This window comes from Mya arenaria, chromosome 14, assembly GCF_026914265.1.
Source record: "Mya arenaria isolate MELC-2E11 chromosome 14, ASM2691426v1".
Classification (NCBI taxonomy): domain Eukaryota; kingdom Metazoa; phylum Mollusca; class Bivalvia; order Myida; family Myidae; genus Mya; species Mya arenaria.
In genome coordinates this window covers 44,158,431-44,175,256 of record NC_069135.1, presented here as the reverse complement: position 1 = coordinate 44,175,256, position 16,826 = coordinate 44,158,431, and the positions used below count along the sequence as shown (strand labels likewise).

The window sequence follows — 16,826 nt, the reverse complement described above, 5'->3', positions numbered from 1 at the left end:
TTTCGCATCTCCTTCACCTTTTGAAGGATATCATCAATACCTGATGAAGGGGGTCGCCTCAAGGTCACAGTATATTGAACAGGATTTGAGAGTTGCATTTTGTCTGTTTTGTATGTCTTAAACTCATTGAAGGATTTGGATGAAACTTCAGATGTAAAGTGCCGAATTCAGAACAATCACTCTCACTCACACTCAATGGGTTAATCCTCTGTAATCACATAACGGTTGAGATATTTTTGAGTGAAAGGTATATCCGTATTCACAGGTGTGAGTGAGACTCAAGTGTTTTGCGTGAGTGGGGCATTTGTGAGTGCTTGGCGAGGCCACTTGAACCACCCTCGAGGATTGGTTGTGAATACGAATTGAATGAGTGTGAGTGATAAAAGTACATGACAAGTAGAAAAGATGAAATATATCAGGTATTTGGAACAAATAAGGGGCATCCTCGTTCCCAGACAATATTTAAGACACCGGGATAATCCATTGAAGTGCATGTACTTCAATAACGTGGCCATCTATAAAAAAATCAATTTTTCAAAAGGATGCGCCAATCATGTATTTGTTTTGTTTCGTAATGATCTTGAACGCCCAGCAAAGTTGAGGGTTGCAATTCATCGATGGCTGCAAAGAAAGGCAGCTAAATGTACGCAACCTAGCGGCGTGAAGTTGGCGGACTAGCGGCCTAAATTTGTTCTCTATTTCAAGGTTATTGTTTATGAGTTTAATTGGGAAATATATAATTGATCAATGTGTTTCACTTGTACAATAACATAGGGGCCTTAAATTGTTTTCTACTTCAAAGCATTAGTTAACAGCCTGGTGGCCTAGCGGCCTAAAATTCCCCAAAACTAAATCCAGCAGCCCATAAAAAGGGGGGAAATGCTGATATTCGCTAAAGAATGTTGATTTATGAATAGAAACAGATATCATTGTTTTAGCTAAGAACGCATATAAAATGCTTTGAAGTAGGAAACATTTTTAGGCTGCTAGTCACATAAGGCAGCCAGGCCGCTATCTTTACGCCGCTAGGCCATTTCAGAACGTGGTGGAAATAGTAGTATCATCGTCATCAGCAGCAGCAGCACTACCACCACCATATCATCATCATTATTATTATGATTATTATTAGTAGTAGTAGTATTATCGTCATCTTCATCCATTTACCCTACATTTCTTTAGTTGTGTTTCACTCTGAGGTGTAATTTCCACATTGAATAATGTAAACACCACCATAGTCAAACAGATAATCCGATATGATCATGTAAACATATATGTATATAAACTGTATTGGTCACTTGTTGAAGTTGAGTGTTAGCGAGGCGTGTGAATACGAACAGATCACTTGAGTGTCACTTCCCTTATTCCACTCAAGTGATCACTTGAGTGTCTCTAGGGGAATGTGGTTTGAGTGTGAGTGAGAGTAGATGTTCTGAATTCAGCCCAAACTGTTAATCAAGGTGACATGCTGTGAGCCCAAGTTTGAACTTGGCCTACTCAAAAATACATCATACAGTGACTAACATCACTAAGCCTGTCATAGTCTCTTACATTCATGAAAGGATCTTAATAGACATTAGCTTTGGACATACCTTTTGCACTCATCTATGTCTATTACAACACTTACTTTCACACACAAACCCAAGGTCATTGCATTGCATACACCCATTTGAGGATATCCAATATAAATTGATATTTTGATGCCTTTGCAGGACTTTGATGAAGCTTTTGATTTTAAACCTCTCTTTTTAAGGCACGAATGACAGGGATGTCTGTGGCCATAAAATGCCATAATAACAGGGATATTCACGACCATAAAATGCCACAATGACTGTGGCCATAAAATGCCACAATGACAGGGATATCCATGGCCATAAAAGACCACAATGACAAGGATATTCGTGGCCATAAATTGCCACAATGACCAAGGATATCCATGGCCATAAAACGCTACAATGACTAGGATGTCTGTTACCACAAAATGCCACAATGACAGGAATGTCTGTGACCATAAAATGCCACAATGACAGGGATGTCTGTGACCATAAAATGCCACAATGACAGGGATGTCCATAAAATGCCACAATTACTGGGATGTCTGTGACCATAAAATGCCACACTGACAGGGATGTCTGTGGCCATAAAATGACACCATGACAGGGAAGTCCATAACATTCCACAATGACAGGGATGTCTAGCCATAAAATGCCACAATGACAGGTATGTCTGTGGCCATAAAATGCCACAATGATCGGGATGTCTGTGGCCATTAAATGCCACAATGACAGGGATGTCTGTGGCCATAAAATGCCACAATGACAGGGATGTCTGTGACCATAAAATGCCACAATGACAGGGATGACTGTGGCCACTAAATGCAACAATGACAGGGATGTGTGGCCATAAGATGCAACAATGACGGATGTCTGTGACCATAAAATGCCACAATGAGAGATATGTATGTGGCCATAAAATGCCAAAATGACTGGGATGTCTGTGGCCATAAAATGCCTCAATGACAGGGATGTTTGTGACCATAAAATGCCAAAATAAAAAGGAATGTCCCTTGCAAAAAAAAAAGCCATAAAGACAGGGATGTCTGTGGTCACAATGACGGTCATACAAAACAGAACAATAAAACTTTATTCTTTACTTAAGTAATTAAAATTTGATAAAAGAAACTAATGGCAACATTCCACCTAAGGTACAATTGATACATTTGTAAAACTAGAGTAGTAAAATTGTGCTCAATAATCGTGCATTATTAACATATCTATCTGAATTCAATGGTTGAACAAAAACCTACTACATCTTTATTGAACGATTTAATATACAATCTCTTACAATTACATCTCTAGAAATATACATACACCAGATCAATATACTTCACAACAAGGAAAATCTGTTAACTAATATAAAATGAATGTTCTATTAGCGTGAAGACAATAGGTTTAATGTTTGATTACCCTTTTAAAATTGATCTATTAGTTTACATATTCCATCATATAAATTGGACAAGATCCTTTTTCATAAATACTACAAATAAATCATGGAGGTGATTATTTTAATGCTAGATGATTTGGACATAAACACAGTACATGTACAAACATATTTCCTGACAAAAATTAAAATTATAGAAGCATCACAAGATAAATGTGTCAAATTGCCCCCAAACATTGTTTAATGTTCTGAACAGATTTATGTATATACATTATTTTGATATCACATTTTGTACTGGAGGTACTTCAATGGTCAACAAGTTATACCAAACGTTTAAAAGAAATATTTAAAAAAATACTTTACAGTACATAATCAGTGTTTACTTTCATTTCTTAACTACTTTCACAATTTAACATGATTACACAAGTGTTGCAAAGTTATTCACAAAGATTTAAATAAAATTTAAAATTTACAAGACAATGTACAAATACAAATTTAAACATCATAAAATACATTCCAAACTTCATACTAAGTGTATGTATAATGTTTCGGGCTTGTTCACGCTAAGTCATACTTTGATAAATGCATATGGGGTACTTCACTTTCTAGGGTTATTATATGAACTTTTTGAGTACTAGCTTGTCCCTGTAGTGTATCATTGTATCATTCTAGTAAACTACGACCATAAAACATCTTGTTAATACATTGGCAATTTTTATAGCCGATATTTGGTAATGGCCTCAATGCCAAAAGTATAAAAAAATATCCAAATGAAACTACCTGTTAGTTTATCTGATCAGAAGGCTTTTTTTTCCATTTACTTACTCTCCGAAATTGGAATTGCATTCCACTTCACTCAATATGTCATTGTTTTAGGTGAGAATTTGGTCTATATGTCTCTTACTCTTTAACAACTAACTGACTAGTACAGATAGGCAGCTTAAAACCTGGTAACTTCAGGGGCTTTCCCCTCTGTGATCCCAACAAGGACAAACCCTGGACCAACAGCATTCAATGGTGATTTTTTTACCAGAGGGAACACTGTTTGATTGGTTCAGATTGAAAAACTGCAATTTAATGTTGTTGTTGAAGTTACAATAGCTCACAGATAAATGTTGAGGGGTATTTGAGTACATGTATAAAAAGATACAAAGCTGGTGAGAAAAATAAGTGTGAAGGTCATTTTCCAAAAATACTGGGAAACAAAACCTACAGCCAATTTTTTAACACTGGCCAATGTCATGGTTTGGTCCAAGTGAGCTTAAATCTATATTGATTGGTCAATATTAATCAAGTGTGCAAACTGGAAAACTTCAGACCTAAACTGTATACAAACGGCTATTGAACATTAACCAGAAAAATGTAAGTCTCTTATTCTATCACAATGCCTTATTGTCATATATTTAAATCTAATGCTACATTATTATTCATGAGTGACTATGAGAATAGATACAGCCCAAAATAACATTGATTATAATTATAAATATCAATAAAACAAAGGATGTTATATCTTAAATGATAGAAAGCTGAACCAAATATATTAACTGACACCTTTTCATGAAAATTATGTCCCATTTTCAGGCTGTGTCCCATGCAAAAACAGCTTTCATTTCCCGCCCCAAATCCAATTTTCCACATGAAAAAAGGGATATGAATAAACAGTAAAAATGTCTATAACTGCTTGATAACCATCATAATTATATTATTCAAACTACCTTTTGGCATATTTTTTTACCCGTGTCAAGGGCACAACCTGGCAAAATCCCTTGACCCTAATCTTTTCTGATTTTTTAGCTGTAGTTGACCATTTGTGTATATTACAATTAAAAACAAAAGTATCAATACAGATATACACATACACCCAAACGTTAAAAAAAGACTGCACTTAAAACAACAAAAGACAACTGTGTCCCTACCCTACATTTGTACCTAACATTTTGGAGACTGTTGCCCTAATGTCAGATAATAATATTTAGACCTTATGTTTCCAATCAAAAATGCACATGCCGATAAAAAATGCAAGAAAAAATCACTGATTAATGCTGAAATAATTTTATATGTCCATTAACCAAGCAAGTTCATGCAAAATTACTTTCTGTAATATATATAATCCAAACATGTCGAATAATAATAATATTTAATGAGAATTGCATAATCTCAGTATCCTATGGTTAGATGTGACTTATAAATAATCCATTTGAGGCCAACTTGAGCCAGAAATAATCTAGAAGACAAATTTTCTGCAGTTCTTCGCCCCACACTGACAGACCATGCGGTACTCCTTGCTGCCTGTTTTGCCATCATCAGGAATAGAGGCATCGCCAGCTTCTGACACCATGTCTCCCACAGCAGTGTCCGCAGACGACGTCCAGTCTCCCGCAGCAGGGCCCTTCGATGACAGAGTGTCCCCAATGCCAGGGCTCTCAGACGACCCTTCTGTTCCTGACTCTGTTTCCTCACCCACGGAAGGCATATCTCCACACACCCCACCTACTGACTTGGTTGACTTGCTGGTGTTGGTAGCTTCAAACTCCAACTCCTCAAATGCTCCATTTACATGGGACATGGGCTTCTCCACTGAGCCATTCGCAACTTTATTCAGAGCCTCTTCGGACCCACTCTCCTCTAATGGAGCTGCAAAACACAAATTACACAATACACAAAATATACAATTTCCGTGAATAAAAATGATATGAAAACTCCAAACACCTGAATTATTGGCTAGGAAGCTCGACAGATTCCTGAGCTAAACATTTTTGAGTCTAACACTGTACAGCTTAAACACATTTTTAGTGTTTATAGAAATCAAAAACACCATTTTCTTTCAGATCCAATATAAAAGACCTTACAGTTAACATGCTGCTTAAGAGGATGGAAACATTGAACATATACAAATTCATACAGTGTGCCTTGCTGGACATGTAGTCAAATGTGAGTTCTTCTCCCTTTTCGATTGTTCTGCGTGAAAAGAGCGCAATACGGGGCAGTCGAGGGTCTAGAGTGTTAATCCATACACTGTACACTTCCAGGTTTGGGTCACACTGAAAACACACAACATGCTCAAACAGTTTCTCAAATCATTTTTATGCCCTTATTTGACAAACTGATATTACTACTTATACCAAAAGGCAAGTCAAGTAGCTCAATTTTTTTCACTGAACTGCAAGTGGATGGAGTCATGCATTTGACAAACTTAAACGTAATAACTAGGGATGACAACGAGACCCAAGTACTCGATCAATCATCCTTGATTACCAAATCACTACTTGAGTACTTGAAAAATATCTTTTTATATTGACCCTAATAAATTATTTGACAGTTCTTGTGAGAGTTGCACACTGTCAACAAAGGGCCCTTATTTGCAAATAGCACTTGTGTCAATTAGTGAAGTTTTGATAGCGGTTCATCTCCTACACAATTGTATTGTCTACCAATTAGAGAGTTTCACCAAACAATGGAAGTTGACACGCGAATTAGTACCGACTGTTAGATCAATGATTCCTGAATGGGCGTACTTTTTGCAATGATTATCACAACTGATTGGTGGATTTCTAAATTCAGGAACTATGCATATTGATGAGGTAAACAACAATATTTGATTTCAGTTTTTAAACTGTAATTTTAAATATTATTTCACAGAGTAAACAACTAAACAAATTTATAAATAATTTTTGTTCATTGCAATTCTGATCATCTAGACGCTCGAATCTGATCAGGGTTTTTCTTTTCATTGATATTGGAGTACATATATGTATGTAAAAAAATAAAATGAAAAGGACAGATGAAACAACATTTGATTTCTTTGTATCAATTTTTCTGTTATGGTAGATAATGACAGTCTTATTGAAAGATGGAAATGGCCTATATTACAACCAATGCACACATCAACGATACACAAACTTTTTTCCCGAAAACCAATTCAAGTTATCCGAGCAATCGAGTACCCGAGTACTCGATCTAAAGATTGTCACGAGTACTGGAGTACAAATTTGACTACTCATTGCCATCCCTAGTAATAACATCAATCATTGTACATTCAATAATGACAAATTTGCAATGATTTTTATTGTCATTGGACAATTCATTGATTAGAACAAGATTGCAAATCATATCCATTCAATTAAAACAGGCAATTTTTTTTGATATGTTATCCCCATCTGATTAGGCAAAGTAGATGGAATTGAAAATAAGTGCTAGGGAAATATTCCAACTGCAATACAAAGCTACAGAGTGGTGGATTCTAATAAGGTTTGGATATGAGATATGAATTTGTTTGCAATTGTTTGAAAAAAAAAGTATTGTAATTGCATGTAGTGTAGCATTTTTTTAAAATATTTATTTGATGAAAATTGGACTAAATATAATGCCTCTTGTTTGTTCCAAAGATTTTTCTTAGATTTTACCTTGTGACCTAGTTTTGACAAATGTGACCCACTTTTGCAAGCAATTGAGATTTCACCAAGGGGAACATCCTGACCAAGTTTGAACATAATCTGCCCAATCCCTTCCAAGATATGGTTCCGGATAGAAACAAGAGCCCCATGAGGGCCTATGCTCCACCGGCATGGCTCTTGTGGTCATTTTCAATCCAGAGCATGTATGTTTGGGTAAAAGGTAACAAACATATAGTTCATGTTTTTTGTTTGGGTTACCTGAAAATGTTGAACGTTCAATATCTGAGGACAGAAAGTATTGTAAACAGATTAGTTGCATGAATTAATTTAATATGTACCACGTAAAGGTCATCTGACCAAAAAATGCTTTCAAAACTGTACTCATGGTCAAAACAATTATATAATGTACCTTCTGATTCAAAAACTGAACAGGATCATTGACATCATTTTACTAGCATGTACTGGCAACTGGTTGATTAAATGAAAAATCTTCAAAAATGAAGGAGACAACAACATACACTATGGTTGACGAAGTGCGACACATTTCCGTACACAGCTGCATCCACAGTGAAGGGACAATCGTCACAGTTAAAGTCTAGATCAAACAGGTATGTGCGGCCAACAGAGTCATATGTCTTTCCTCGTATCTCAGCCTCCTCGTTACTGATCACCTGTCCAGAAAGTTAAACATAACATTATTAACAATATATAATTTCCTGACAAGAATGGGATTTTTCTTTATTTCGAAAAAGTACATGATAATTAAAATATTATGAGAAAATCTCATAAGATATAGCTTAACTTTCAAACCCTATTTTATGGTATTGTTTTGAATGTCACAACTAAAAGATACTTCATTTTATAAAATGCAAAAAAAAAATATTTTTAAAAACTTTTGCAAAGGTTAAAAGAACAATTAGCAAAAAAGATTACTTAGTTTTAAGTTACCATAATCATTTTTATTAACTATAAAGCTTAGCGGAATTCCTTTTATTTGGATAAATAATTGTGGTATGCAACATTTGGACTTGTAGCCCTACTTTAAGTAAAATGCGTTCTTTACGCCATCCCCTACCTCCCCAACATACTCCATGACGAAGGTGCCGGCCTTGATTTTCTGTAAGGCTTTCACCCCCCAGCCTCGACCGTTGCTTGTGCGGAACACACAAACCTTATGTTTGCGACCCTGCTGTACAACACGGTTTGGACATTCTGGCCCACACTTGCAGCGTTTGTTGCACTCATAGATGGGTCGTCCTGCGTGGATACGCAGCCTCTTGTACTTGAAGTAGGCAAACTCCACGCCAAACTGAGCAGCACAACATCCTTTTTTCTCATTCAGACAATCCTCACATTCACAGCCTATCATTGGATCGTCCGGGATCACAATCCCTGGACCAGCTTTGTAATCATTGATGTACTCAAAACTCTCAGGAGGTCCTTCCAAGTCAACAGTGTTTTCTACACTTATAGAAGCAGGATCAGTATTAACTTTGTTCAAATGTTTCTCCCATTCTATCATCGCATTCTGGATCTCCAATTTCTTGAGTTTGTAAGCCTTTGTTTTTGGGTTTAACAGTGCTTTACTGGTATTGTTAAATTTTGGCAATTTGAGACCTTGACAGTTCATTACACCATTGTATGACTTGGTGATCTTATCCGGACTAGTTTGAGAGATCAGTGTAAGAGGACTAATTGTATCGTTACTAGCTATAAGCTTCTGGAAAAGTTTATCAATTCTGCTCCGCTTTGTTTCCCGTTCATCATCATTTTTCCCATCCCTTATCTCGTCAAACTTGCGTTTTTCTCTCAGACCGGAGTACTCTACATGTCCTGTCTTGTTGCGCACATGGAACTCCTCTATGAGGTTTGGGCATTCCAAGTTGGTCGAGGGTTCCCAAGTGTTGTGTTGGTTGCTCCAGCCCTTCCATTTTATCAGGTAGAAGTCTACACCCTGCAAAATAAATCATTTACCATTGTTGCTTCAGTTATACAGGTTTCAAAAGTTTCTCGCATTTAACTCGGACTTGAATGGAATGGAAAGTCATTTTTGTTTATAATTTGATTATTTGTAGCAGGATAAAAATGCAAATATTATATGCACAGTATAATAATTATTTACTCATACTATATTTAGCAATGGCCTGTTTTCTAAAAACGTAACATTAATTAAGGAATCTTTAAAATATCAGAGATTCAGACTCCCATTTAATAGCAGGGTTTTCATTAAGAATTGGTTGAACCGTCTCAAATAGTCAAGTAACTGACCAGCTTCTACTTATTGTAACCTAATTTTCCAAATTTGAACAGGCCCAATTGCCTTTTAAACCATCAGATTTGGCCGGCATTGTTTCTTATTGAGAAAGCTGGAATAGACCAAGAGTTTGGTCAATAGTGACAAGAATCTTACCTCATCCTGACAGTGGTCAATGATTTTTTCCACCTCAAAATTCTCCTCATCCCACTTTATAGTCCCTGCAGCTACCACTGAAAGACAATGATGGGTAAATGAGAATTACTTTCAATTAGAACATTATAAATGTCTTCACTTAAATGTAATATACACTTTATTTCTTCCTGATTGAAGTGCAACGTGTTATGTGAAAGGTAAAATCAGGCAGTCCAAAGACATACATTGGCAAAGAAGAAACAAGATTCAATTGTGCGTTTAAGTTAGTAGAAGCATGAGAAGGGAAAATATATACATAACAGGATATTGAACAATTGCAAACCCTTAGTTTATTGCTAAATTACAGCATATAACAGAGTATTCAGAATCTTGTCAGTTTGGCTCATGTCATATTACATCTTCAATGTATATTTTCATCAAAATAATATTTTCCAAAATGTATCCATAGCAATTTGTTTGTATTATATCATCCATGTCAAACATTACAAGATCATAAATGAATGAAATGATCTGGTCTTCGTCAGCACTAAGATAACAACAAACAACAAAAGCTGTCACAGGAACATGACAAATGCTCCCAAAAGGCCTAGTTGGACAGATGGCCAATAGTATTTGGGCTTATAATGGCTATATGGACAAGTTATAGAACATATTTTCATGACGACCCCAACCTTCCCATGAATCTTTCAAATATTGATCGCTTATGTTTTCAAAGTCAATTTGTGCCAATTTCATACCTTAAAAGTATGATTGTTAGGCATTGATGAGCATTTGTGAATATCTAACATAATTTTAGAGATATTTTTGCCAGGATTCAGGTTTTTAATGAAAACCTTGAACAGAACAAGAGCTGTCACAGAGACAACGAACTATTCCGCCGCTTTTCAGTGTAAGGATTGAAAAGTTATGGCTAAACATGCATGGATCACTGTTAGATTAGATTTCAATGCAATACATGGTGTGCGGAGATATTAACATCAATGTGGTTACATGCAAAATTTTAACCAGAATTTTTAAGTGTAATAATAAACGGCCATTATTTGCAAAACACAGTTATCTAACTTGATTATTCAATTACAAATGTAGGTTGGGTTGTTGAATACCATTGTATAAAGTCTCAATGCAATACATCAAGTAGTTGCTGAGATATTATCCTATGTGTGCTAACATGCAAAACCTTGACCAGAATTTCTAAGTCGCATAATAAATGGGCAAAAATTATATAATATGAAAGATAGAGTTATCTTACTTGATTATTTAATTAAAGGTTAAATGGTTGGGAGCCTGTGTGTAAAGTTTCAATGCAATACATGATGTATTTGCTTGAGCATTGACTTAAAAGTGGTTACATGCAAAACAATAACAAGAATTTCTATTTTGAATGAAAAAGGGGCCATTATTTGAATTTAATGCAAACTAGAGTTATCTTACTTGGTTATATATGTAGATTGGATGGTTGAGTACCATTGTATCAAGTCTCAGTGCAATACCTCAAGTAGTTGCTGAGATATTACCTATGTAACCTATGTGTGCTTAACCAAGGGTTGGCGCGGACGTTTGGGTGAGTAGTATAGCTCTCCTTATTCTTTGAATAGTCGAGCTAAAATATGGTATGAAAAAAACACAATCATTTATGTTAACGTTCATCAAGAAAACATTTCAAAAGCACAGTCCCTTCAGGCCTGTTACTGACATAGTTTACAGGCCCTAGTGTATTAATGATATATGGGTTATTTCTTTTTAATAGTTCAATGCCAAATTTAAAAAAAAAAAAAATGGATAAGCCTAAAAGCACAACTCGTGAAACTAGATAGGGCCCAAAACATAATAGATTTTCCCAAATACCATTCAAAAAAGTGGATCAACACTCATGCTAAGTAGAAGATTTTTGTTAAGTGAGAGGAAAGAAAACAATTGAATTCAACTAAAATAGACCGCTTCAAAAAATGATTAGCAAAGCACGCTGGAAGGTCTTCAAAAAATGATTTGTACACCAGTCTGAAACTTGGAATTTTCCCAATAATTTACATACATGACGTCTTTTAACAAGCGCAACTTAATGAATGTACGTCAAGTTGACTTAGGGTCAAGCTTTTATAATTTATTTTGCAGTTTCTTTAAACAGTGTCGATTCACAGGCCCAACTTATGAAAACAACTAGCCTCCCAAGACAAAAGGGGCAGACCTCGACATCAGTATTGTTGGCTAATTCGAGGCCTTCATTAAAAGAATGAAGAAACAATATAATAAGCACTGGATAACATTTAAGTGCATTTATGATGTAGATAAATGGCTTGATCATGTTAAAGTGTTCATTAGTTATTCACCTACCCATTCACCTCACCTTATGACCAATCAGCCTGCCAAGTTTGAGGTCTCTGGGACCAAGCATTCTCCAGTTATTAATCGAAAACTCAAGGTCACCACAATCTTGGTCCAATTTCCATAATTTCAATAGGGTTAACCAACTCATGGGAACAAGTGTTTTAAGTTATTGACCACGACCTTGACCTCAGAATCAAAAGGGGTTTATCTGCTGGTCACAACCAACTTACACACCAAGTACTAGGTCACTAGGCACCAGCATTCTTCGTTTATTGATCAAAAATATATTTTGAGCTCAACGTCACCATGACCTTGACCTTTCACTGACTGTCTTCAAAATCAAAAGGGTTCATCTGCTGGTCATTCTGTTTAATTTGATGAGTATAATGTAAGTCTTGAGTTACCAGTGTCAATATAAACATTTCTACTAGGGATGCAAACGAATGGCAAAATTGATATTCGAATATTCGGTAATTCTTTTGATCGAATATTCAAATATTCGAAAACCAAAATACATCTTTTTGAAGTTGTAGTAAACTATCATTATCATTATTATCATTCGCTTAAGTAATTTTAATCCAACTTTGTCTTTGCAACAACGCGCGGCGGACCCTGATTTCCCCAAATGAGCCTTTATGAACAATCAAAAACAAAATTGAATAATTCTGATGCTTTCATATTGTGAATTATGTGAAATTAGATGGATTCCTTTTCAAATGGCATAATGAGCCAATGGAGGGACTTTCCGTAGGACGAGCAGCCTCGTTCTGGGATAGACCTCTGCCTTATATACCAAACAAACTCGGGAACTAGTAAAATGATAAAACGAAAACATATATGAATTTGATTCTTCTATTGTACATCAATAGAGGCAATATATCCTAAAACGCTATACTATACAGTTACATTTCAAAGCAAGAATATAAGTATCTTCCATGGCCGAGTGTAAGATAGGTTCATTCCGACCCGAGCGTAGGGTGTTTTGCGGAAACTCGGTAAACCTCGTTTCCGCAAAACACCCTACGCTCAGGTCGGGATGAACCTATCTTACACAAGCGGCTATGGTAGATGGTTTTTCTCCCACCTCAGTTAAACAAAATTAAGTAAAAATGTATTTGTTGCTGGAACTCTTTTGTGCTTAGTGAAAATAATTGCGTATGGATATTTGATAGCACATGGTTGTCATGGATATGCGCGCAATGATCCAGTAAATGGTAATAGTCAAATCGGTCTTTTTAAATAGTTCTAAGGAGAATGAAGCATTATTTCTTGAATGCTGCTTGAAAACTGTTTTATGGTGACATTTGAAGCAAGAAATAATTAATTAGCATTCTAAATATTACCATAAGACAAGATTTCCTTGATGCTACTGACGACAGTCTTCAACAAGGGAGGTAATTACAATGTTGTGACCATTAAAAAAGGAGTTCCATACGGCAGGGTTTCCGCCAGCCCTTTATGGCATGTCGGGCCCGATGTGCCTTCCGCTGGCAAGGCTAATTACCGACATGCGTTAATTATGCCGACATGCTTTAATCGCTTAGCAACAACCCTTATCAAAACAATCATCAGTTCTGACAATACACAATTTTGTTGCGATTGCAACGGTTGACTGACAGCCAGAAGGCGTGTCGGGACTAATACGGCATTTGTATCAGCCATTCAGGATCGACGACAGCATGAAGGCGTGTCGGTGAGGTTCAATAGTGCAATTAACCAAACTCCTCCTATTCTTTATCAAAATGGGAATGTGTGAAAAACACCACTGTCGTAATTGCGACGTTCATCACTATAATCATCTATGAACGCAAAGTAAACAATATGTCTTAATTGAGTTCGGTAACATAAATCATGTGTCGTTTTATTTTGTTTCTTAATCCAGAGTCCGTTTGTTAACCAATTACAGGGCTTTTTCTATAGTACCCACGGGTCCGACTATCGGACCCATTCCCAAAGCAAAATATAAGATATTTTTCCCAATCTTCATAAAAAAATCCCAATCCAAAAAAAAATAAAAAAATAAATTTTTTTTTTTTTTTTTTAGAAATTCTTTTTACCTGTACTGGTTCATTTTCAACATCCTAATAAATTATGTGATTGTAAGTTTTTTTGGTAATTGAACTCAGAAATCATTGATTTTCATTACATTCAGACATATGAACTATTATATGTCATGATTTATTGCAATAGATATTTACACCCCAAGGATTGATATTTCAGCCATTGTGGGTCTTTTAAAGGGAAAATTAACTAATATTAAATCATATCCTTATTCACAGGAGACTAGACAGCTTTTTCTTTTCACTGTAAAATTTCCCAATTTCCGCATTTTCACGACGCAAAATTTCCCAAAATGTCTAGGGTCTTTTTCCCAAAATGGGCAGAAAAAGCCCTGAATTATTAAATTATTATTGAGAACCGTGTGAAGATATCTGTGTTATTATAAACAAGGGTTATGCTATGTCGTCGTATGTAATTGAGTCGCATTCCCGTCTTTAGTTTAAAAGTGTAAAGTTATATTTTGTGTTGCTTATTATTAAACTTTGATTATTTTATCTTTCTTTTAATTTATTTAGAAAAAAAGATAAATAAATCTGAAAATGCACATTACATTCCCTATAAGTTATTATTTAGCCGACCCGGCTTTAAAAATATTAGCTGTAGCAGCTTTAAATATGAATACACCCACGAGCAGTCGCTTTGCTCAGGGCTCTTTTGTGTTCCAGCATGCAACGTGCTTTACACGTTTTGCTGTGACGTCAACGGTGTCAATATAAATAATACCCGCACTAAACCAAACATGAGTCGATCGATATCATCGATATTGTATTGTCGGAAAAACTTGAGAAATACCAATAATTAATGAAGAGAAACCATTAAACTTTTTCACAAATATTTTTAATGTTAATCGGACTTGAGTTGGTAATTCTAAATCATAGGAACATAACTGTAAACTTGTTTAAAATGCAGGAAATTGCACCATTTTGGATACGAAAATTAAAAAAAAATCGACGTCAGGAGGGGACACCCCTCCCAAACCCTCCCCTTCTGACATGCCTTATGAAATTCCTGGCGGAAACCCTGTACGGGCATTTTATCTTCGCCCGTGGGCAAGATAAGAATATCTAGCATGGTTAAATTATTGGAACGACTTACCTGAGGTGGGAGAACAGTGCATCTAAACATGGAAAACAGTTAACAGCACATACATGAAACTACATTATTGTAGCACATGTCATGCATAGTATCACGGCGATTTGAGCAATGTTGCACAGCTTAATTTGCAACCAAGACAGCACATTAGTGTGAAGCCGTTTCCATCAATCCTTAATTGGCAAAGGCATTTAAATTTACCGAAAATAATTTATTTTTTGGTGTCACTTGTCCAATAGCCAGTTGTAAATTACGGGGACTTTTTATAGTACCCGACGATATGCATATATTATTCACCAGGGTTTGTCGAAAATTTAAATTAAATACTATAAGCTTAAAGGCCATGCTCTCATTTATTATCTTAAACTCAACTGTCAACAGGGATATTATAGTAAATGTTAAGAAGCACAAAAATCTCACATTTACTGACAGCTTTCTGAGCAAGTGATGGACCCAATTTGACAAGTGTAGAATACAGAAGAAATTTGTTAGTTTCAGATGACAACTGAATCTTTTGATGGATGCATCTCTTTTGCAGATCGCGGATTGACGACAAGCAAGAAACTTCCGATTCATATATTGAAACAACACTCATTTTCGGATGTTTTCTTATTTCATTTTTGGCGGGGTTGGCGCTTCCGGTAGAGCTGTGAATAAATTTGAATTTAGGCTACATACCACTTATTTTTTGGTATAGAAAGTGTTGTCTGCTCCACATATGTTAAGATGTAATGGACTCTTCTTGAAAGGATGTGAACTCACTCATCAAAACGAGATGTTCGTTGTATAACGGTTACGAATTCTATTAAGATACATCTTGCCTCGAAGAATAAAATATGATTTTACTCAAATTGTCAGTAGCGGTTTTAAAACGTCCAAATTTACTTTTCGCGTCATTATCGGAGAAAAAAGTAATTAAAATACGCTCAAAATGTACCATTTGGACTAATAATTGTTAAAATTTCTTAACGTTTCGAATTTCGGTTCTAAAAATAGGGGCAAATGTCAAAAGGCTGTGTCCCTAATTAAGTTACGCCCCTCCCCCCTCTCCCCAAACGTCAATTCCTGGACCCGGATACCCTTAGAACATTTCATGACTTAAATGGTCTATTTACATGGGACCCAGTTCATTCGTCCCTCAGTCATCTTGTTCTCTCTAATTCTCGGTCAACTTGTATCCATCGGACGGTCATTCAGTACTATACCATTGGTTACATTGTACCCCACCTGTTTCTGTACAAAGTATATATATTTTTTAATGGTAGATCTAGCGATGTATTATGTAATGTGATTTATACGTTTACAGTGTATGTTTCTTGAACAATGAAATATTCATTTTTGAGACTAAATTATTTGCAGACTATAAGAATTATATATATTAAAAGATGTTTGTCTGAAAAGAAACAACAGCACCTCTTAAACTAACTTATCGGGATGTTTGCGCTTGTTAATACCCCATTCGGACAGGAAGTCACGTTAAGCTTTATCAGTTAATTTGACACTGATTTAATAGGGTTGCTTCTTTGGTAGCAAGGTTGATTTTGAACATGGTATTTCTTACAATGATAAAAATTAAGTTAAATAGTCACTCTATATATAACAGCTCT

At 35.7% G+C, this 16,826-nt stretch overlaps 1 protein-coding gene across 2 annotated transcripts; it reads right to left on the bottom strand.

Moving 5' to 3' along the window:
- Nucleotides 1-2,632: 2,632 nt before the first annotated feature.
- On the bottom strand, nt 2,633-15,848 carry LOC128218482 (histone-lysine N-methyltransferase SUV39H2-like). Of its 2 annotated transcripts, none has more exons than XM_052926155.1 (6): nt 15,640-15,848; nt 9,742-9,818; nt 8,407-9,285; nt 7,850-8,002; nt 5,840-5,978; nt 2,633-5,571 (listed from the first exon to the last, which is right to left on the bottom strand). In XM_052926155.1, exons 1-6 carry the CDS (start codon nt 15,812-15,814, stop codon nt 5,162-5,164), a joined length of 1,833 nt encoding a protein of 610 aa, XP_052782115.1. In that variant the 5' UTR covers nt 15,815-15,848; the 3' UTR covers nt 2,633-5,161. The 2 variants fall into 2 exon arrangements, with proteins under 2 accessions (XP_052782115.1, XP_052782116.1); XM_052926156.1 differs by lacking the exon at nt 15,640-15,848 and adding an exon at nt 15,223-15,303.
- Between the last annotated feature and the right edge of the window lie 978 nt (nt 15,849-16,826).